The sequence below is a fragment of the Trichinella spiralis genome (assembly GCF_000181795.1).
Source record: "Trichinella spiralis strain ISS 195 chromosome Unknown Scfld3, whole genome shotgun sequence".
Taxonomy (NCBI): Eukaryota; Metazoa; Nematoda; class Enoplea; order Trichinellida; family Trichinellidae; genus Trichinella; species Trichinella spiralis.
The window spans coordinates 1-15,168 of record NW_003526942.1 but is presented as its reverse complement, the minus strand read 5'-3'; the positions used below and the strand labels follow the sequence as shown (position 1 = coordinate 15,168).

The 15,168-nt window shown below is 32.9% G+C and overlaps 4 protein-coding genes across 4 annotated transcripts; 2 read left to right on the top strand and 2 right to left on the bottom strand.

Annotated features, from left to right (window-relative positions):
• Nucleotides 1-5,482: 5,482 nt before the first annotated feature.
• Nucleotides 5,483-6,253, top strand: Tsp_12185 (conserved hypothetical protein). The gene is made up of 3 exons (XM_003378702.1): nucleotides 5,483-5,562; nucleotides 5,989-6,109; nucleotides 6,143-6,253. Exons 1-3 carry the CDS (start codon nucleotides 5,483-5,485, stop codon nucleotides 6,251-6,253), a joined length of 312 nt encoding a protein of 103 aa, XP_003378750.1.
• Nucleotides 6,254-8,067: 1,814 nt separating this feature from the next.
• Tsp_12186 (conserved hypothetical protein) lies at nucleotides 8,068-8,284 on the bottom strand. The gene is made up of 2 exons (XM_003378701.1): nucleotides 8,165-8,284; nucleotides 8,068-8,112 (listed from the first exon to the last, which is right to left on the bottom strand). The coding sequence occupies exons 1-2, from the start codon at nucleotides 8,282-8,284 to the stop codon at nucleotides 8,068-8,070; spliced, it is 165 nt and encodes a 54-aa protein (XP_003378749.1).
• A 1,456-nt stretch (nucleotides 8,285-9,740) lies between these two features.
• Nucleotides 9,741-10,357, bottom strand: Tsp_12187 (helix-loop-helix protein 4). The gene is made up of 3 exons (XM_003378700.1): nucleotides 10,339-10,357; nucleotides 9,773-10,143; nucleotides 9,741-9,746 (listed from the first exon to the last, which is right to left on the bottom strand). The coding sequence occupies exons 1-3, from the start codon at nucleotides 10,355-10,357 to the stop codon at nucleotides 9,741-9,743; spliced, it is 396 nt and encodes a 131-aa protein (XP_003378748.1).
• Nucleotides 10,358-12,360: 2,003 nt separating this feature from the next.
• Tsp_12188a (hypothetical protein) lies at nucleotides 12,361-15,044 on the top strand (the record flags this gene model as incomplete). The annotated part of the gene is made up of 3 exons (XM_003378699.1): nucleotides 12,361-12,566; nucleotides 13,375-13,468; nucleotides 14,831-15,044. Coding segments are annotated over exons 1-3 (514 nt in total), but the record flags the coding sequence as incomplete, so codon positions are not given.
• Between the last annotated feature and the right edge of the window lie 124 nt (nucleotides 15,045-15,168).

Below are 15,168 nucleotides of genomic sequence, written 5' to 3'. Positions count from 1 at the left end.
TGGCTTTTATCGGTTCTTTGAGATACGAACTCAAATAAGCTTTGAGATATTTATCATTATTATTTATTCCCATCATTCGGAAACACGTCTCAAACCTTCGACACGGAAAATAGCACAAGCTAATGATAAGCACTGAGGAGTGAAATAATTGAAAAATGGAATTCACGGTCTTGTTCTTTTCAAATTAAATATCTTTATTATCTAATTGCATTATTCTACAAAAGTATAGAAGTAACAAATGAACAGCCTGAAGAAGAGATAACTGAACAAAGCGATGTTAAATAAACGTGTTTATCTAAGTCATTTTCAGTTTTCATAATTTGACATGTAATGACTCTTTACGATGGTAACAGAGCTAGTCTTGTTCACTAGCTTGACAGTGAAGAAAGTTGTACAGCGATTATCATGAGTCAAGTCAACATTCAGCACGAAGGATTTTCTGAAATTTCACTAGACAACCAACATGTGCTGCAGTTGAATTTCCCCTAAGCTGGCAAAAGCATTTTCAGTTCAATCTGTGCATTAGCTACGTTACATCTGAGAAAATTTTCACAGATCATCCATATAATGTGAAGTCAGTGCATACTGCACCACAAGCTTCATAACATTACACGCTACGCTACAGTAGCTGGTATTTCAGTATTTCTGAGCACTATGATGCCATTTAAATGAACAAGCCACAAATTCATGCCACGATAAATGGTGGTCTGGAATTTTTACAGTGCTGCAAATGCTTTCTCAAATGAACTCATTATCTGACCAAGGCAGTGAACTCCATGATATTGCGCAATTATTGTTCACTCTCAACAATGGGAATGAAAGTTTTGGCAGCACATGAAAGATCAATTAATTTATGCTCCTTGGCTGCTGACCAGGGTAATTAACTGTGATCATAATTTGGCAGAGCATATGCAGTGCTAGAGCAAGATAATGGATACACCCATAATGGAGTGAACTTGAGATGACAAATAACTTTCTTTGCTTTCAGTTTTGTTTGGTAAAATGATTTCGAAATCTAACATATCCTTTTTGATCTGGAATGTTGAACCATCGTAATACAAGAATTGCAACTTTAATTTTTAATCAACCCAGTAGTCGGTTTTACTTTAGATATTGAAAAACAAATTTAATCAGTTTACACAAAATGTATAATTACCGATGCTTATTTTAAACAGAATTCCAAATTTTATTTTTTATTTAAATAAAACATAAGAAGAAAAACAATAACTCTTGTGAACAGGAGCGAAAGAAAGATTGGAAAGATTAAACTCTTTTGCAAACCAGGAATATTTTCAGAGAACAGGGAGGCAAAATCAGAAAAGTATTTCGATGCTAACATTCAGCAATCACCACTCCTAGTTTTAGCTGAAAACTGCAGCTGTAGACAATTTATCAATTTTACGTTTTCCCTTTGTACTTGAATAGCCTTCAACTAGCCTTCATCAGAACAATATCTGTCAAACAGAAAAAAACCTTAGGCGTAAATCTTATTTAATTGTTAGCTAAGAAGGTAATTTATATGATGATGAAAGCAACTGACATTTATTTTGAACAGTATTTATGCACTCGTATGGATAAATAAAAGTGAAACACTTCGAAAGCAGAAAAAAAGTAATGAACAGCACCAACGAAGCACAGAAGCGCTTGAAGCTGCTTCAAATTCACTTTGCAGTGGACATCGCATTGTTTGATGTCAGCATATGTGCGCCATTTGTCTGTGATTAATAATCTTCTGTCAACATCAACAAAAGGCATTGGTGCCACAAGAAAGATCAATCAAAGTTGATCTTCAGTTGTAGATAAAATGAAAAATGAAAACTAAATGTTGTTGCAAAATGGTTATATAAAATCATATTTAAAATTCGCCAAATCTTTTATTTTTCTTTTGGTCTTGTGTCAGAGTTCAGTGCTTTGCGTATGCGTGTTATTAGCTGATGAGCAAAACAACTGTTAGTGCACATTCTATGGAACACAGTATTTGTTGGCCTCTTGTAATGTGTAATTACAAGAAACCGATGAACCAAATATCAGACATCATCATCCGAAATTTGCCTGCTGAAATTGTGATGGATACGGCTTTCTGGACTGGACGGCAATGAACAGAAAATGGACGCGGAAATGGATTCCATTATTACTAATACTGGAGTAAGCGAAAAGTACACTATGAAGCAGGAAGTAAAATCCTGCTGGGCATAAAGCTTGACGCAGCTAACTCAGCTAAACAAATCAACCGGAACGGTGCATAAGCTATTAAAAAGAAAATTCAACACTGCGAATGCTATTTTATAATGTGAACAATGAAATGTAAAACTGAAGAATCATTAGTGTTATTAACTAAGATAACCACATATTTAAAGCCATATTCAAATATTGCAAGACATCTTGTTAAATGCTCCTCTTAACAACATACGCAAACAATATGCAAATATAAAGAAGTTAAACATTAGTTTTAATTATATTAACTTTGTTATTGTTATAATTCCTTTAACGCAATAAAAGATAGCGAACACCATATCTTAAAAAGCAGTGTCTTAAAAAATAGTAAATGCTTCTTTATGTGCATATAAGGCAATTTAATGGTAATGCACCCATATTTGGAAAAGGCTTGATAAACAACAATTACCCAATCCTTCATCAAAGCTTAATAGCTAGTCAAATGGCAAAGTTATTCACCCAATCACTTATCATAAAGATTAGCTAATAAAGTAGTAGAAACCATTAGCCAATTACCGATGAATCGCGTGCAACCCATCATCTCACAGCCAATCACAAAAAAGGGAACGAAGTATGGGGGAAATAGCACGCGGATGAGTTCAGGATAGCCTTTTCTTTTTCGAGCTACTCCCGGCTCGTGGCAATAAAAAATGGAGTAGACTCGCAGGGCAAGCCTACTACACTTGATTATTGATAATTAGGGTTTGCAGTTAACTGTCTTCTTTTGCGCTAAATCAGAATTTTTACAAAATCTCGCTTCGTATCTGAGAATCGTGAGGACATTTTATTGAATATACAATCAAACAACAGGTAAATACGAGCGAACTGATACAACGACTTCTCTCATCAACGAACTAAAACCCAAGTAAATAATTTACTATCGTCCTCTGATTCAATAATAATAACAATATCGATTTTTTAGCCTCAAAAACAACAGCAGCTGTGGCGATAAATCAATCACAAGATAAAAGCATTTTATAAATAAAGATTACATTTTGTTCTAGAATAAACGTGAAAATGTCGTAGAAAGGAGTAGATAACTATGACGCTACGGCGAAGCGCTGTTAATAATATTTCAGAATCATTATTTATTCTTGGTCTTGCATGTCATTTATTACTGTAGGTACAGTTACCGGAAATAAATATGCTATCTACTCTATTATTGTGAGCCGAGAGTGATTGTAAGTGGAAGATCGAGAATAGAGCTGATGAAAAATATTATGTAGTTTATTTCAAAGACCATCCTAGTGGTCTTCTGCCGCAAGAAATTATCTGGAACTAAAACATTGTTGCCACATTGTATGCTACTGGATGGTTATATTCAACGAGAAATGTTGAATTTCTTTGTAACGTGAAATGAAATGAAATAAATACATCTTCTACTTTGCACTGATCACCCGTGAATGATGTGAAGCGAATGAAGAATAATGGTGCCAATGAATGCGACTACGAATCATTTATACAGGTCTTGCGAGTCTTCCATCGTTTTGCATGAACTCAACGGAAGCTTAAAGACTGCTTCGAAATTGCCATTCAGTGAAAGACTATTTATAAAGATATGTTGAAAATTCTCGTGATAGAAAATAAGTAGACTGTCTACTCTACACTGGTTTCGTGTGAGTTGTCTATCGTAAGCGGATAGTGGATAATAGCGCTTATGAATCTCGTTCTGTCATCCGTTTCAAAGATCTTGGCAGTCTCTCATAGTCGGCAAGAAGTGAAAAGGAACTTCGACAGTTTCTCTACTTTGTTATCCTGTTTAATGGAGTGTTCTGCGAAACGGCTGTGGAATTCGTTCAGAAGGAAATATGGATGAGGCGAAAGGAAGACCATAAACGGACCGAAATGTTTTCCTTTATATTGGGCAGCGTTCATTCGGCTTCTGTATGCCAAACTGAACGTGAAACGGACTTCATTTATTGTTGAACTACTTCTCATTTATTCATAATCTTATTTCATGTACTTCTTGGTTATTATTGTAAGAATTTTATTATATGTTGTATTTATTTTTGATTATGATTGATCAGAAATCAGAAAGCTGATTCTCACGGTATCGAAATAAATTTTTGTATGCCCTGTACATATTGTAATATTGTTCAATTTGTTCGTTGTTGCGAAGGAAAACATTATAATTTATATGTTTCCCTATTGCGTTAGCTAGCTGGAAGGTTGTTATGTGAAAAATATTGTTTGCTGATCAACTTAAATGTGAAGAAATACAATTAGAAAAGTAGTTTATCGAATTTTATTACACTGGAATGTAACTGTTCAATTTCTAGTATTTGATTTGAATCTGAAACATTTTAAATGATGTACTTTTGAATTTTTTTTCAAATTTCTGTTTACACTTGTCATTGTTTGAATTTCCATTGTAGAGTGTAGAAATTTGAAATTTCTGATTCGGTTCATTGTTGGGAAAATTCAAAAATACATCAACGATATTTGTAAAATTTTATGCAAAGCTGTGATCAGTTGCTTTTTCATTTGATAAATTTTAAAATTTCATCACAAAATGCAGCGTTGAAAATTTTAAATATATTCATCGAATTTCAAATGACCTTGAAAAGTTGTCTGGCTGTTTCTTTTATTGTGTTGGAAATAAAATTTCATTTATAAAATTCACAATAGGAATTGGCATTGTATTTGTTTAATTTGAATTTTATTTTCGAATTTTGATAGTTTTAATGTTTTTTTGTTTCAAATTTTGTTCAATTCTATATTGAATATAAAAAAGGCCATTGCAGTGCTTGAGCTTCATGCGTTTGAAACCATCGTCATCTTATCACTAGTTGCCATGGAAACCGCCGCAATTTTTCCCTATTCATTGCAAGTGTTGCAATTTTTGTTTTCGCATTGTTATCGATCGATTGCAATGTTCGAAAAGTTTCAATGCAAAATAATACGAAGTTTTTCATTCCAGCTTTTTCCCCTTCAGACTGACCAACAATAATACTTCACTGATTATAACATAAAATTGAAAGTTTATTGCTATTTGTTTCTTTATTAAATTAAAAATGTGAACTACTCGAAGAAGAATTAATTTTTTTAGTTTCTAGAAAAGAAATGCATATACAAATATAGGCAATTCACAAAAGCAAACTATAATACATCACACGGTAGTTTATACAGATGAACTGCATGTAAATATATTGGCGAGGCAAGCTGTATTATTGTATTTATAATTAAGATGGAAGCATTTTATAAATGAAAATTACACTTCCTTCTAGAATAAACGTGAAAATGTCGTAGAAAGCAGGAGTGGATAACTATGAAGCTACGGCGAAACGCTGTTCTTAATAATATTTCAGAATCGTTGTTTACTCTTGATCTTGCATGTCATTTATTACTGTAGGTACAGTTACCGGAAATAAATGTGCTATATATTCTATTCTTGTGAGCCGAAAATGATTGTTAGTGAAAGATCGAGAATAATGCCGATGAAAAGTGTTATGTAGTTTATTTTAAAGCTCATCCTAATGGTCTTCTGTGGCAAGAAATGATCTGGAACTAAAACATTTTTGCCACATTGTATGCTACTGGATGGTCGTATTCAACAAGAAATGTTGAATTTCTTTGTAACATGAAATGAATATATCTTGTACTTTGCACTTGTCACCCGTTAATGATTTGAAGCGAATGAAGAATAATGCTGCCAATGAAAGCGACTACGATTTATTTTCATAGGTCTTGCGAGTCTTCCGTCGTTTGCAAGAAGTGAACGGGAGCTGAAGCACTGCTTCCAAATCGTCATTCAGTGAAAGACTATTTATAAAGAGAACGTGATGTTTACCGTTACACCGGGAAGCATCGAACGGCTCCTATAAGCCAAACTGAACGTGAAACGGACTTCATTTATTGTTGCACTACTTCCCATTTATCTATAATCTCATTTCATGTACTTGTTGATTAGTAGTGTGAGAATTTTAAGTCTGTGGCAATGCTGAAGTCTGCAATGGACCATCGGTGTGGGGGGCCATGCGCTGAACAAAGAGAAGAAAGCTTCGGAGGTGGCCCGATAGATCAATCGCTGCCCGGATAGCGCGAGGCGACCGAGTGGTTCTGTTAGCTGTTCCCGCTGGCCACCCGCCAAGCGGGTCTAGTTCAACTCGCCATGATTATCGGTATTTCTGGCTGTTGTATCTCACGCCAACGTGCGAAATAACTTTAATGAGTAAAAAGAATACGCAAGGAATTGTCACAACAACATTTATTATAATGATAATCACAACAATTTATCATTAATTGTTGGACAATATGTGATATATATTAGCAAAGGAAATTAATTTTGAAAGTAGACTTGTTCAAAGTTGTGCAAGTGATAAGCAAAGTCACAAGCATATCGCAGCTTCTGCTTCAGCAATTTTCAACCTGTTCAATTTCTTGAAGCCAAGATTGTCATAGTTTTTCTCATCTGCAACAGAACTAACTTTTTCCAATTCCCACAAAATTGCTTGCGCTTCTTAGTGACGACACATTAGCAACAATTTTTCATATTATTGCCAACACAAAAATGTAGTTGACAGTTTTAATATGTTGAAAATCTTCATTTTTATTATTAAATTAAAAAAAATCGCTGAGAAAGTTTCCATTCGTTGAATATAATCTCTGCAGTAACAAGTTGACTAATTATAATATGGAGATACATATTGAGAATTTTTTGGAAATTCAAAATTTCAGAAATATTTTCTTACCAGGCTCTTTGCTTACTCTTTTGGTGCGCACGATTTTTGGGCGCTGAATTGTACACTCTTTCCTGTTCATTAAATAAATTCATTGACTTTGTGCGAAATACTATTCACAACTTATGAAAATATGCGCTGAAAGGCCTGCATATCATCATTAAGCTTAAGCTAAACTTAAAGCTTACGTTGTTATTTATACTTATGCCCAGAGGTACATAGAAAAGTCAGTGTGCTGGGCTTAAAACTTCAATGTCGAACAGATAATGAAGCGAAAAGAAAAACGGAAATGCTTCTAGCGAAAGCTTTCTTCCCTGTACCACCAGTTGATATAGATGTTAATCTGCTTGAAGCAGGTACTATAAACAGTGTATCAGCTTTATTTCAATATTTCAGGCAGGAGTAGATGACCGAAGAAAGACTGCCACTATGGAATATACATTATGTAAATATTAAAGCTGATAACCATTTGGAAGGTTGGCCTAGCCAGCTCAACAAACAAGCTGCCAAAAAGCAGATCTGATTTTATGCCGCTTTCCAGATGGTGGTTGTTTACTTTATTGTCTGCTTTTCTTTCTACCTTTTTTTTTTATCATTTCTACTTTGTCAGTGTCGTTCATTGATGTGTTGCTTATTGCTTCTGGTTGTTCTTCACTGTTGTTGTTGCTGCTGTTAAATAATAAAAAATTAAGATCTTATTTAACTTACTAATTTTTGTGTTTTTGCTGAATTATTTCTATGCATTTGATGCTACTTCGTTGTGGTATAATAAAATACAGAATAATGATTAAAATTTTTTGAAAATACTGATCACTAAAAAGTGTGAGCTTCACAAAAAATAACATATTAAAAAAGCAAAATTTCTTTAAATTATGTAACTTCATAAATTTTGATAAAAATAAATCCAATAAAATTTAGAAATAATGGAAAGTTACACTACTAATATTACGTCAATACTAATAAAGTTAAGTAATCATAAATAGAAATATATGGACCAATAAAATGAAAAGAATTTTGCAGCTAATCACAACTGAAAAGTTTGAATCAGTGAACAAATAGACAAAAACCAATAAGACTGCGATATAAAGGTCCAATAAAATAGTAATTTAAACGACCAGTAAAAAACCACAAATAAAATTTAGCCTGGGTTATTATTCATCCGAAAATATATTGTCTATGGACGACCTAACACAGCTAATCGAATGATTGCATAATTATTCTGAAATTTTCCATTTCAGTATGCAAGAATTTCTAAATATCTGAAGACTGACCGTCAGATAATTTGCTTCATTTCTTGGATTTCGCCGTTGTATGTTTTTATTCTTTAGAATTAAATGCATTAATTTGTGAAAATTCTCTTTTGACATGACTTGAACAATCATTTTATACATTATAAGTGTGCTAAAAATTAAAGCAAATAACTGTTTTGTAACATTATATCTGTAACGTATCAAATGCTTCACAATTTCAACACTTGCGTTGTAGAGTTGAAAAGCAATTCCATGAAATATTTATTTGCAAAACTGCTATTTAATTTAAAAATTTTATGATTCACTATACTTGCATTAAAGCAACAAGTACATTTCAAGTAGTTGTTCAGTTTCAAAATTACCAATTGAAATTATACATTACAATTTACAAGATCTTGTTCGTGCTCACGTCATAACCAATAATACAACATTTCTGACTTAGATTATTGATCACATTTTACTTGCAATCAGCAAGCAATGCTTATCTATTTAACAGCTCATATCAAAGTGAACAGTAGTGCACTACAGTCACTTTCAGTTTTCATATTAAGCAATTTGAGAATTCATTAAAATAGCATTTGATAATTAGAAATATGTTTTTATCAAGAATTTTGTATATACAGTCGAACTTGGTTAAGTGCATATGGAATTTGGCAAGAACTTTCATGCACTTATCCAAGTTGTGCACTTATCTAAAGTTGAAAATTATGCAGAGTAATTAAAAAGAGCAATAATTTCACATGTACAAAGAGGTTTAATGTGAAAAAATGTCCGTTTATTTTAAGTAGAATAGTCAAAAATGTAGGTTTGAATTATATTTTGTGGTACCAGCGTTACTGGCTGATCTTTAATTTGGTTTAGGTTTGTTTGATTTATTCTGTTTTTGTGAAAATATAGTTGAATTGTTGGCAGATTTGAGACAGCTTCCTTGTGAGTAACTTCCTGGAAAAGCAGTAGTTGTTTTAACTTTGGCAAAAGCCTAGCATGCCTTGTCTGTGATACGCGTGCTTATTCTGATGTAAGGAACCATAAACTTTGCTGAGTATCAGTAGTTGCTATGGCTGATAAACCTAAAGCGGACGGAAATGCGCCTACTGTACATTTAAAGACTATATATTGCAAACAGTAAATCCCGTGGATCTCAGCAAAATAATGCACTTGGCCAAGTTGTGCACTTGTCCATTATTTTACCGTATAATTAACTACAGGGAATTTTGTTAGGCCAGAGTTTTGTGCACTTAACCAAGTTCGACTGTAATTCAAAAACAAATTTATAATATATCTATAAAAATATAAGCTGTTGAATTTCTGACTTAAAAATTAGGAATGAAAGAAAAAAGTTTAAAGTTCAAATTTCGTCCACAAAAAGACATTTATTGCAATATTGCATTTCTTGAAAAACAAAAACAAATTTTAACCAATAACTTGATTTACTTTCAATTATTATTATTGCTCATTAGGTAAGTATGTTATGTTTGAAACTGGAGCTTTACATGAAGTAACAAACATCCACAACTGATGAAACTTTTAAATAATACAGCTGCAATTTCCCATTTCATATTAATGGTAAAAGTAATTAGAATTAGGATATGACAGGTTATTTCTTAAAAAAGGGAATGTATTTCCAACTGTTGCTACTGATGTTGCACCGGAGTAAGATAGTGGCACATTTTCCAAGCAAGAATCATGCTGCGGAACAATAAATGCTCTTGATCGGTACATCGCCGATTCTTTGTCCAAAGGTTCGTAGTTTGCACAAACTTCTTGGAAAAGTATCTCTTGTAGGGAGTTGATGTATTCAATAGCAGATCGTAAAATCTTCAACTTTGAAACACGTCGTGTTCGCAATCTCAAGTTTGGCAGATGGTTTTTCAACTGATCAAAACCAATGTTTACCTTGTGAACACGCTTTCTTTCACGGGCATTTCTGTATGCTCCTGTTGAAAATGCTTTCCTTGAAATGGAGGACTTTTTATTTTCCAGCTGTTCAGCTGAAGCATCTGAAAAAGTGAACGTAAAATTAACTTCAACATTGCAGCTATTGATGAAAATATTCGCTAAAAATTCACCATTTGAAAAATGATGCTTATTTGTAACTGCACGATGATAAAGCTTATTGCTTACTGAATATAAGTTTATGTACATCAACTTTTCTTAAGTCAACAATCTTTTAAACAAAAAGAATAATAACATACTTGTCTGTTTCATCGACATTGTGACGTGAAGAATAAAACTAAGTTGAAATAATTGCTTTTGTGAAATTTAAACTTACAAACGGATGAAAGCTTCATTTATAAAAGTCGCACAAGTAATCATCTCATACCAATGGTAAACTCCAAATGCGCAACTTGTAATATTCTTCAGTGAAATGGTAATTGCTTTGGCAGTAAAACATAGCATATGCTTCGATTGCGCTCATGCTGGCTAAGACTAAGTTAAAAAGTGCTGCGGGATAATTGTTAATTCTGTCGTTGTAGGCAATTTTCAATCGAATCAATCGAGTCAGAAGATTGCAAAAGAGAAAACAAACTGCCTGATATTTTCTTCTTCCAGTTTTAGATCAATGATAATTTTCCTTTCATCGAATAATTTCTTCAAACAGACAATTTGCACCATTTATTCATCTCAATTTTATCAAATGTATGCTTTGCGTGTGAATAAAATTATGAAATGAGCGTTAATCATTTTTGATCAAAACGTGAACCCTGGTGTCATTTTTGTTTGGTTTTGTGCGATACAGCAATGCCTGATTGCATTTCTCATTTCATAATTTTATTGATACAGTAATATAATAGATATTTATATGAACTGGAGGAGTTTGAAAATTTTTCAATTTCAAATTTTTAACATTTTGTGAGTATTCTTATGTTAGTTTTGTGATTAAGAAATGCTTGTCACGCCTGAAGTCCACTTGTTTCTGCAATGGAATCAATCAATATATATTATTTCTTTATTTACTTTAATTACGTTATTTCTGTCACGCAAAACATACATTTGATATAATTGGGATGAATAAAGGGTGTGAATTGTCTATTTGAAGAAATTATTCAATGAAAGGAAAATTATCATTGATCTAAAACTGCAAGAAGAAAATATCAGGCAGTTTGTTTTCTCTTTTGCAACCTTTTAATTCGATTGAAAATTGCCTACAGCAACAGAATTAGCAATTATCCTGCAGCACTTTGTAACTTAGTATACGTCAGCATGAGTGCAATTGAAGCATATGCTACATTTCACTTCTAAAGCGATTATTATTTCACTGAAGCATATTGCAAATTGCTCAATTAGAGTTTATTGCATTTATTGAGATTTTTTATGCTAATTGAATGGGATCATGACAGTATCATTGCTTAAAAGCTTGCTGTCATTAATAACTAACAAATACTTTTAAAAATGTTAATTGATTTGCATTTACATTAAAAAATCTTAGATTGTGTATGAAGTTTATATCTATCTTTGTGAGATGGAAAAGTGAATAATAAAAACAGTTGATAACATACATGGCAATATTTAATTTCGACGAAAAGATTATTGCATTTATCTCTAGTTTTCCTTTCGGGGAACAGTTTTACTGAAAGTTGATTGATTCACATCAACAATTGTTTATTCACTTTTGATTGATGATTATTCCTAAATGAGCCATTTCAGTCAAGAAATCGCAAAATTTGAACTGGTTGCCATTTTGCAATTATTCTAATATCTTAAATTTGTTAAATTGAATAACAGTTAAAATAATAATAATAATAGTAATGGTAATAAAGTGTTAATTAAATGCCTCAAATAGTATTTGACTAATAGCGCTGTTTCCAACTGGTGCGCCACGTGGCTCACTTTTGCTCACTTACTGACAATTTTTATGTTGCACCATTCAATTGTGCTCAGTTGTCCACAACTTTCAATGTTAATTGACTTGTCTGATTCATTCAATCGAGAAGAAAGTGTCCAAGTGATGACAGGTAAAATCTGAAAAGGAAAAGCATTTCTCTAAATGTGAAACTACAAGTATTACTTCGATGGGAAGCCGGTGACGGTCCAGTTGACATGGGTGCTTCTTTAAATTTCACAACGTCTAAGGCAATAAAAGCAATTGTAAAAACTGCAGATGAGATACAATCTTCTGCATCTACGGCCTCGATTTTTTCTACAACGATAATAACTCCTCGTTCAAGAAGTTATTTGATTGAAGAAATGGAAAGAAAGCTTAATATTTTAGGTGGATGATCAAACGCAATGGTCCATTTCGCCAAGCCAGATGCTTATTATGGAAAAAGCAAAAAGCATCTTCAGCCATATTCAATAAGAAAATGGGGATGAATCTGAAAATTTTACAACTAGCAGAGCTGGTTGAGTTGATTTCATTAAAAAGTGAGCTAACCTTCATAACATACGTATCAGTGGTGAAGCAACTAATTTGGATATCAAGGTAGCACAAGAATTTCCTGAGCAAGGTTCCGTTCAGCAATTATTAGTCCCACAGAGAGAATCTTAGCAAGGATGACTTTAAAGAACTGTCAGAGCTATGCAATTCATAACGAACCAACAGTTATTAAATGAGAAGAGAATTCACCAGTGAGAACTGTAGCAGCAAAATTCCTAAGCAGTATCGTCATCAAAAGTACAGAAATTATGGAGCAGTTCGTAGAACACTATCCAGATGATGAGCAGAACTTCAAGGCAGGACGGGGTGCTTTTTAAATTATATCTTACTGTAAAGAAATTTTTCGAGACAGAAAACTTAAGAAAAGACAATTAACTCTTGACGTTTTCATCATCAAGAAACCCAAGCTCTAAGAACCGAAACATTTTGTAACATTTTTATAGAAATTTCAAACAAATTTTCTTCTATATATTCTGATTTCATGGAAACCGAGGTGCTATAAACACATGCTACATAACAACCCCGTTTAACGCTGTTTTTCAGAAACGCATCATGAGCGTTAAGCAGGCGATTACTGTTTACGCTTAAAAGTAAAATATTCTTCTTGTTATAATTAATGATACTGTTAAATTTGCTGGTCAAACCTGAAGAATTTGCTTTGCTTTAAGTTAATCCTTCACTGACCTTGCACTGTTCAGCATGGGAAAAACTTTTTCAAAAGTTTGCTTTTCATCAATTTATTTGTTTCGTGCCATTTAATTTTGCGCTGCGTCCATGAAAACACCATTTTAAGTCACTCGTAAAATTTCATTTTATCTAAAAAAATAAACTATGGAAAATTATGAAGTTACAGAAAAATTATTCACCCACCATATATCATGGAACTGATTCCAAAATTTCTTTTAAACTCAATCACAACTGAATACTTCATTAAGCGCAGTTCAGAGGTTTTGAAATTCTTGAGAAACATGAAATAAAAATATGAATAAAAGAAAACTGAATTTTTGTAAACAAAGTTGCAATTTATATAATTTCACTTTTCTTTTATATATACAAATATTCTTAAAAATATCTGGCTGTTGCTAAGTTTCTAAAAAAAACTTTTATCTGAGTATTTCATCATAAATTAAGAAAATAAAATATCATACTCTTGTTGCAATTGTCAGTCAAAACACAACATAACAAGCATTAACAGCAGGATATCGTCTACATAAAATTTATGCAAAAACAAAATAAGCAAAATAAATGTTTTTCTGAGAATCTGATGAAACTTCTCAATTTTTACCTCCGTCTTCTTCTCGATTCCATCAAGCAGCCTTCTCACTCTATTGCTCAACGCTATTTTTTACTTTTTGCTTTAAAAATTTCTTTTCTCACTTGCATATTTTCAGGTTTTACAAGTTTATCAAGATCATTTTCACTTGGCGTGAATTCGTTATCAGATGCCTTTAATCAATACTTTCTTTATCATATCTTCAGTAAAACAACGAGTAAATTTAATCTTGTTGGATAAAAACATTTCCTTTAACAATCATGGCATCGGTTGAGGTTGATTTTTTTTCTTTCTCACATGTCTGGTTTTGTCTTAGATAAAAAATGTTAGGACTGTGTGTAAAATGGAATTTACAACTGTTACGCTTTCACATTCGGTGCTTAATTTCATTCTGATCTTCTAATCTTTTATCTCATTGCTGGTAATTTGCGTTTGGTTTTAAATACTTAAAATAGTTCTAATTTTGAACACAAAGGTAGAGATTAACAGCTGATTTTAAAACATGAACAGATTTGCCAACAGGTAAATAAGAGCTTATTTAATATGCATTTTTATGAATCATCATTCAGGTTTTTCATGTAAGTTATAGGAGGATGCAGGAGTTCAATACACGAAAGCTTAGATGTAAATACTGCGCTGGGATCTGTTCCTCATTCTGATAATTTTACACTAGACAACTCCATAAATCTGAAATGCTGAGCAGCTGAAGAAACGAAGCCCATTCCTAAAATTTATACTTAGGAAGTCTGCAGTGCGTCAGCCAAAATGGAAATTTCCGGCCAGTTTAAAACATACAGAAAACTGCAAACCATCATGTACGGTATCTGGGGAAAATGTCTTCCTCTGCTGCCAGCTTGCGACCACTGTTTCAAATTCCTCCAAACTGGCGTGAAACAAAGTGATAGAAAGCTGCAGCTGTGGACAGTTTATCAATTGTAGATTTTCCCATCCTACTAAAATCACCATTAGCTATTCGTCAGAATAATTTCTGACAAATGGCAAAGTATCTAATGCAAAAATCTCATATAATTGCCAGCTAAAGAGTTATTTATTTGATGAGCAAAGTACTTTGTTGGTTGACATTTTTTTGAACCGTATTTTTAAACTCGCATGGATAAATAAAAGTGAAGCACTTCGAAGGCAGAAAGAAAGCGATGGACAGCACCAAGCAGAAAAACGATTAAAGCTGCTTCAAATTCACGTCCACAGCTGCAGTTTTCAGCTGAAACTGGGAGTGGTGATTGTTGAATGTTAGCACTGAAATATTTTCTCATTTCAGCTGTAGCGCTCTCTGAAAATGTTTCTCGTTCGCAAAAGAATTTAATCTTTCCAATCTTTCTCTTCGCTCCTGTTCACAGAGTTAATGTTTTTCTT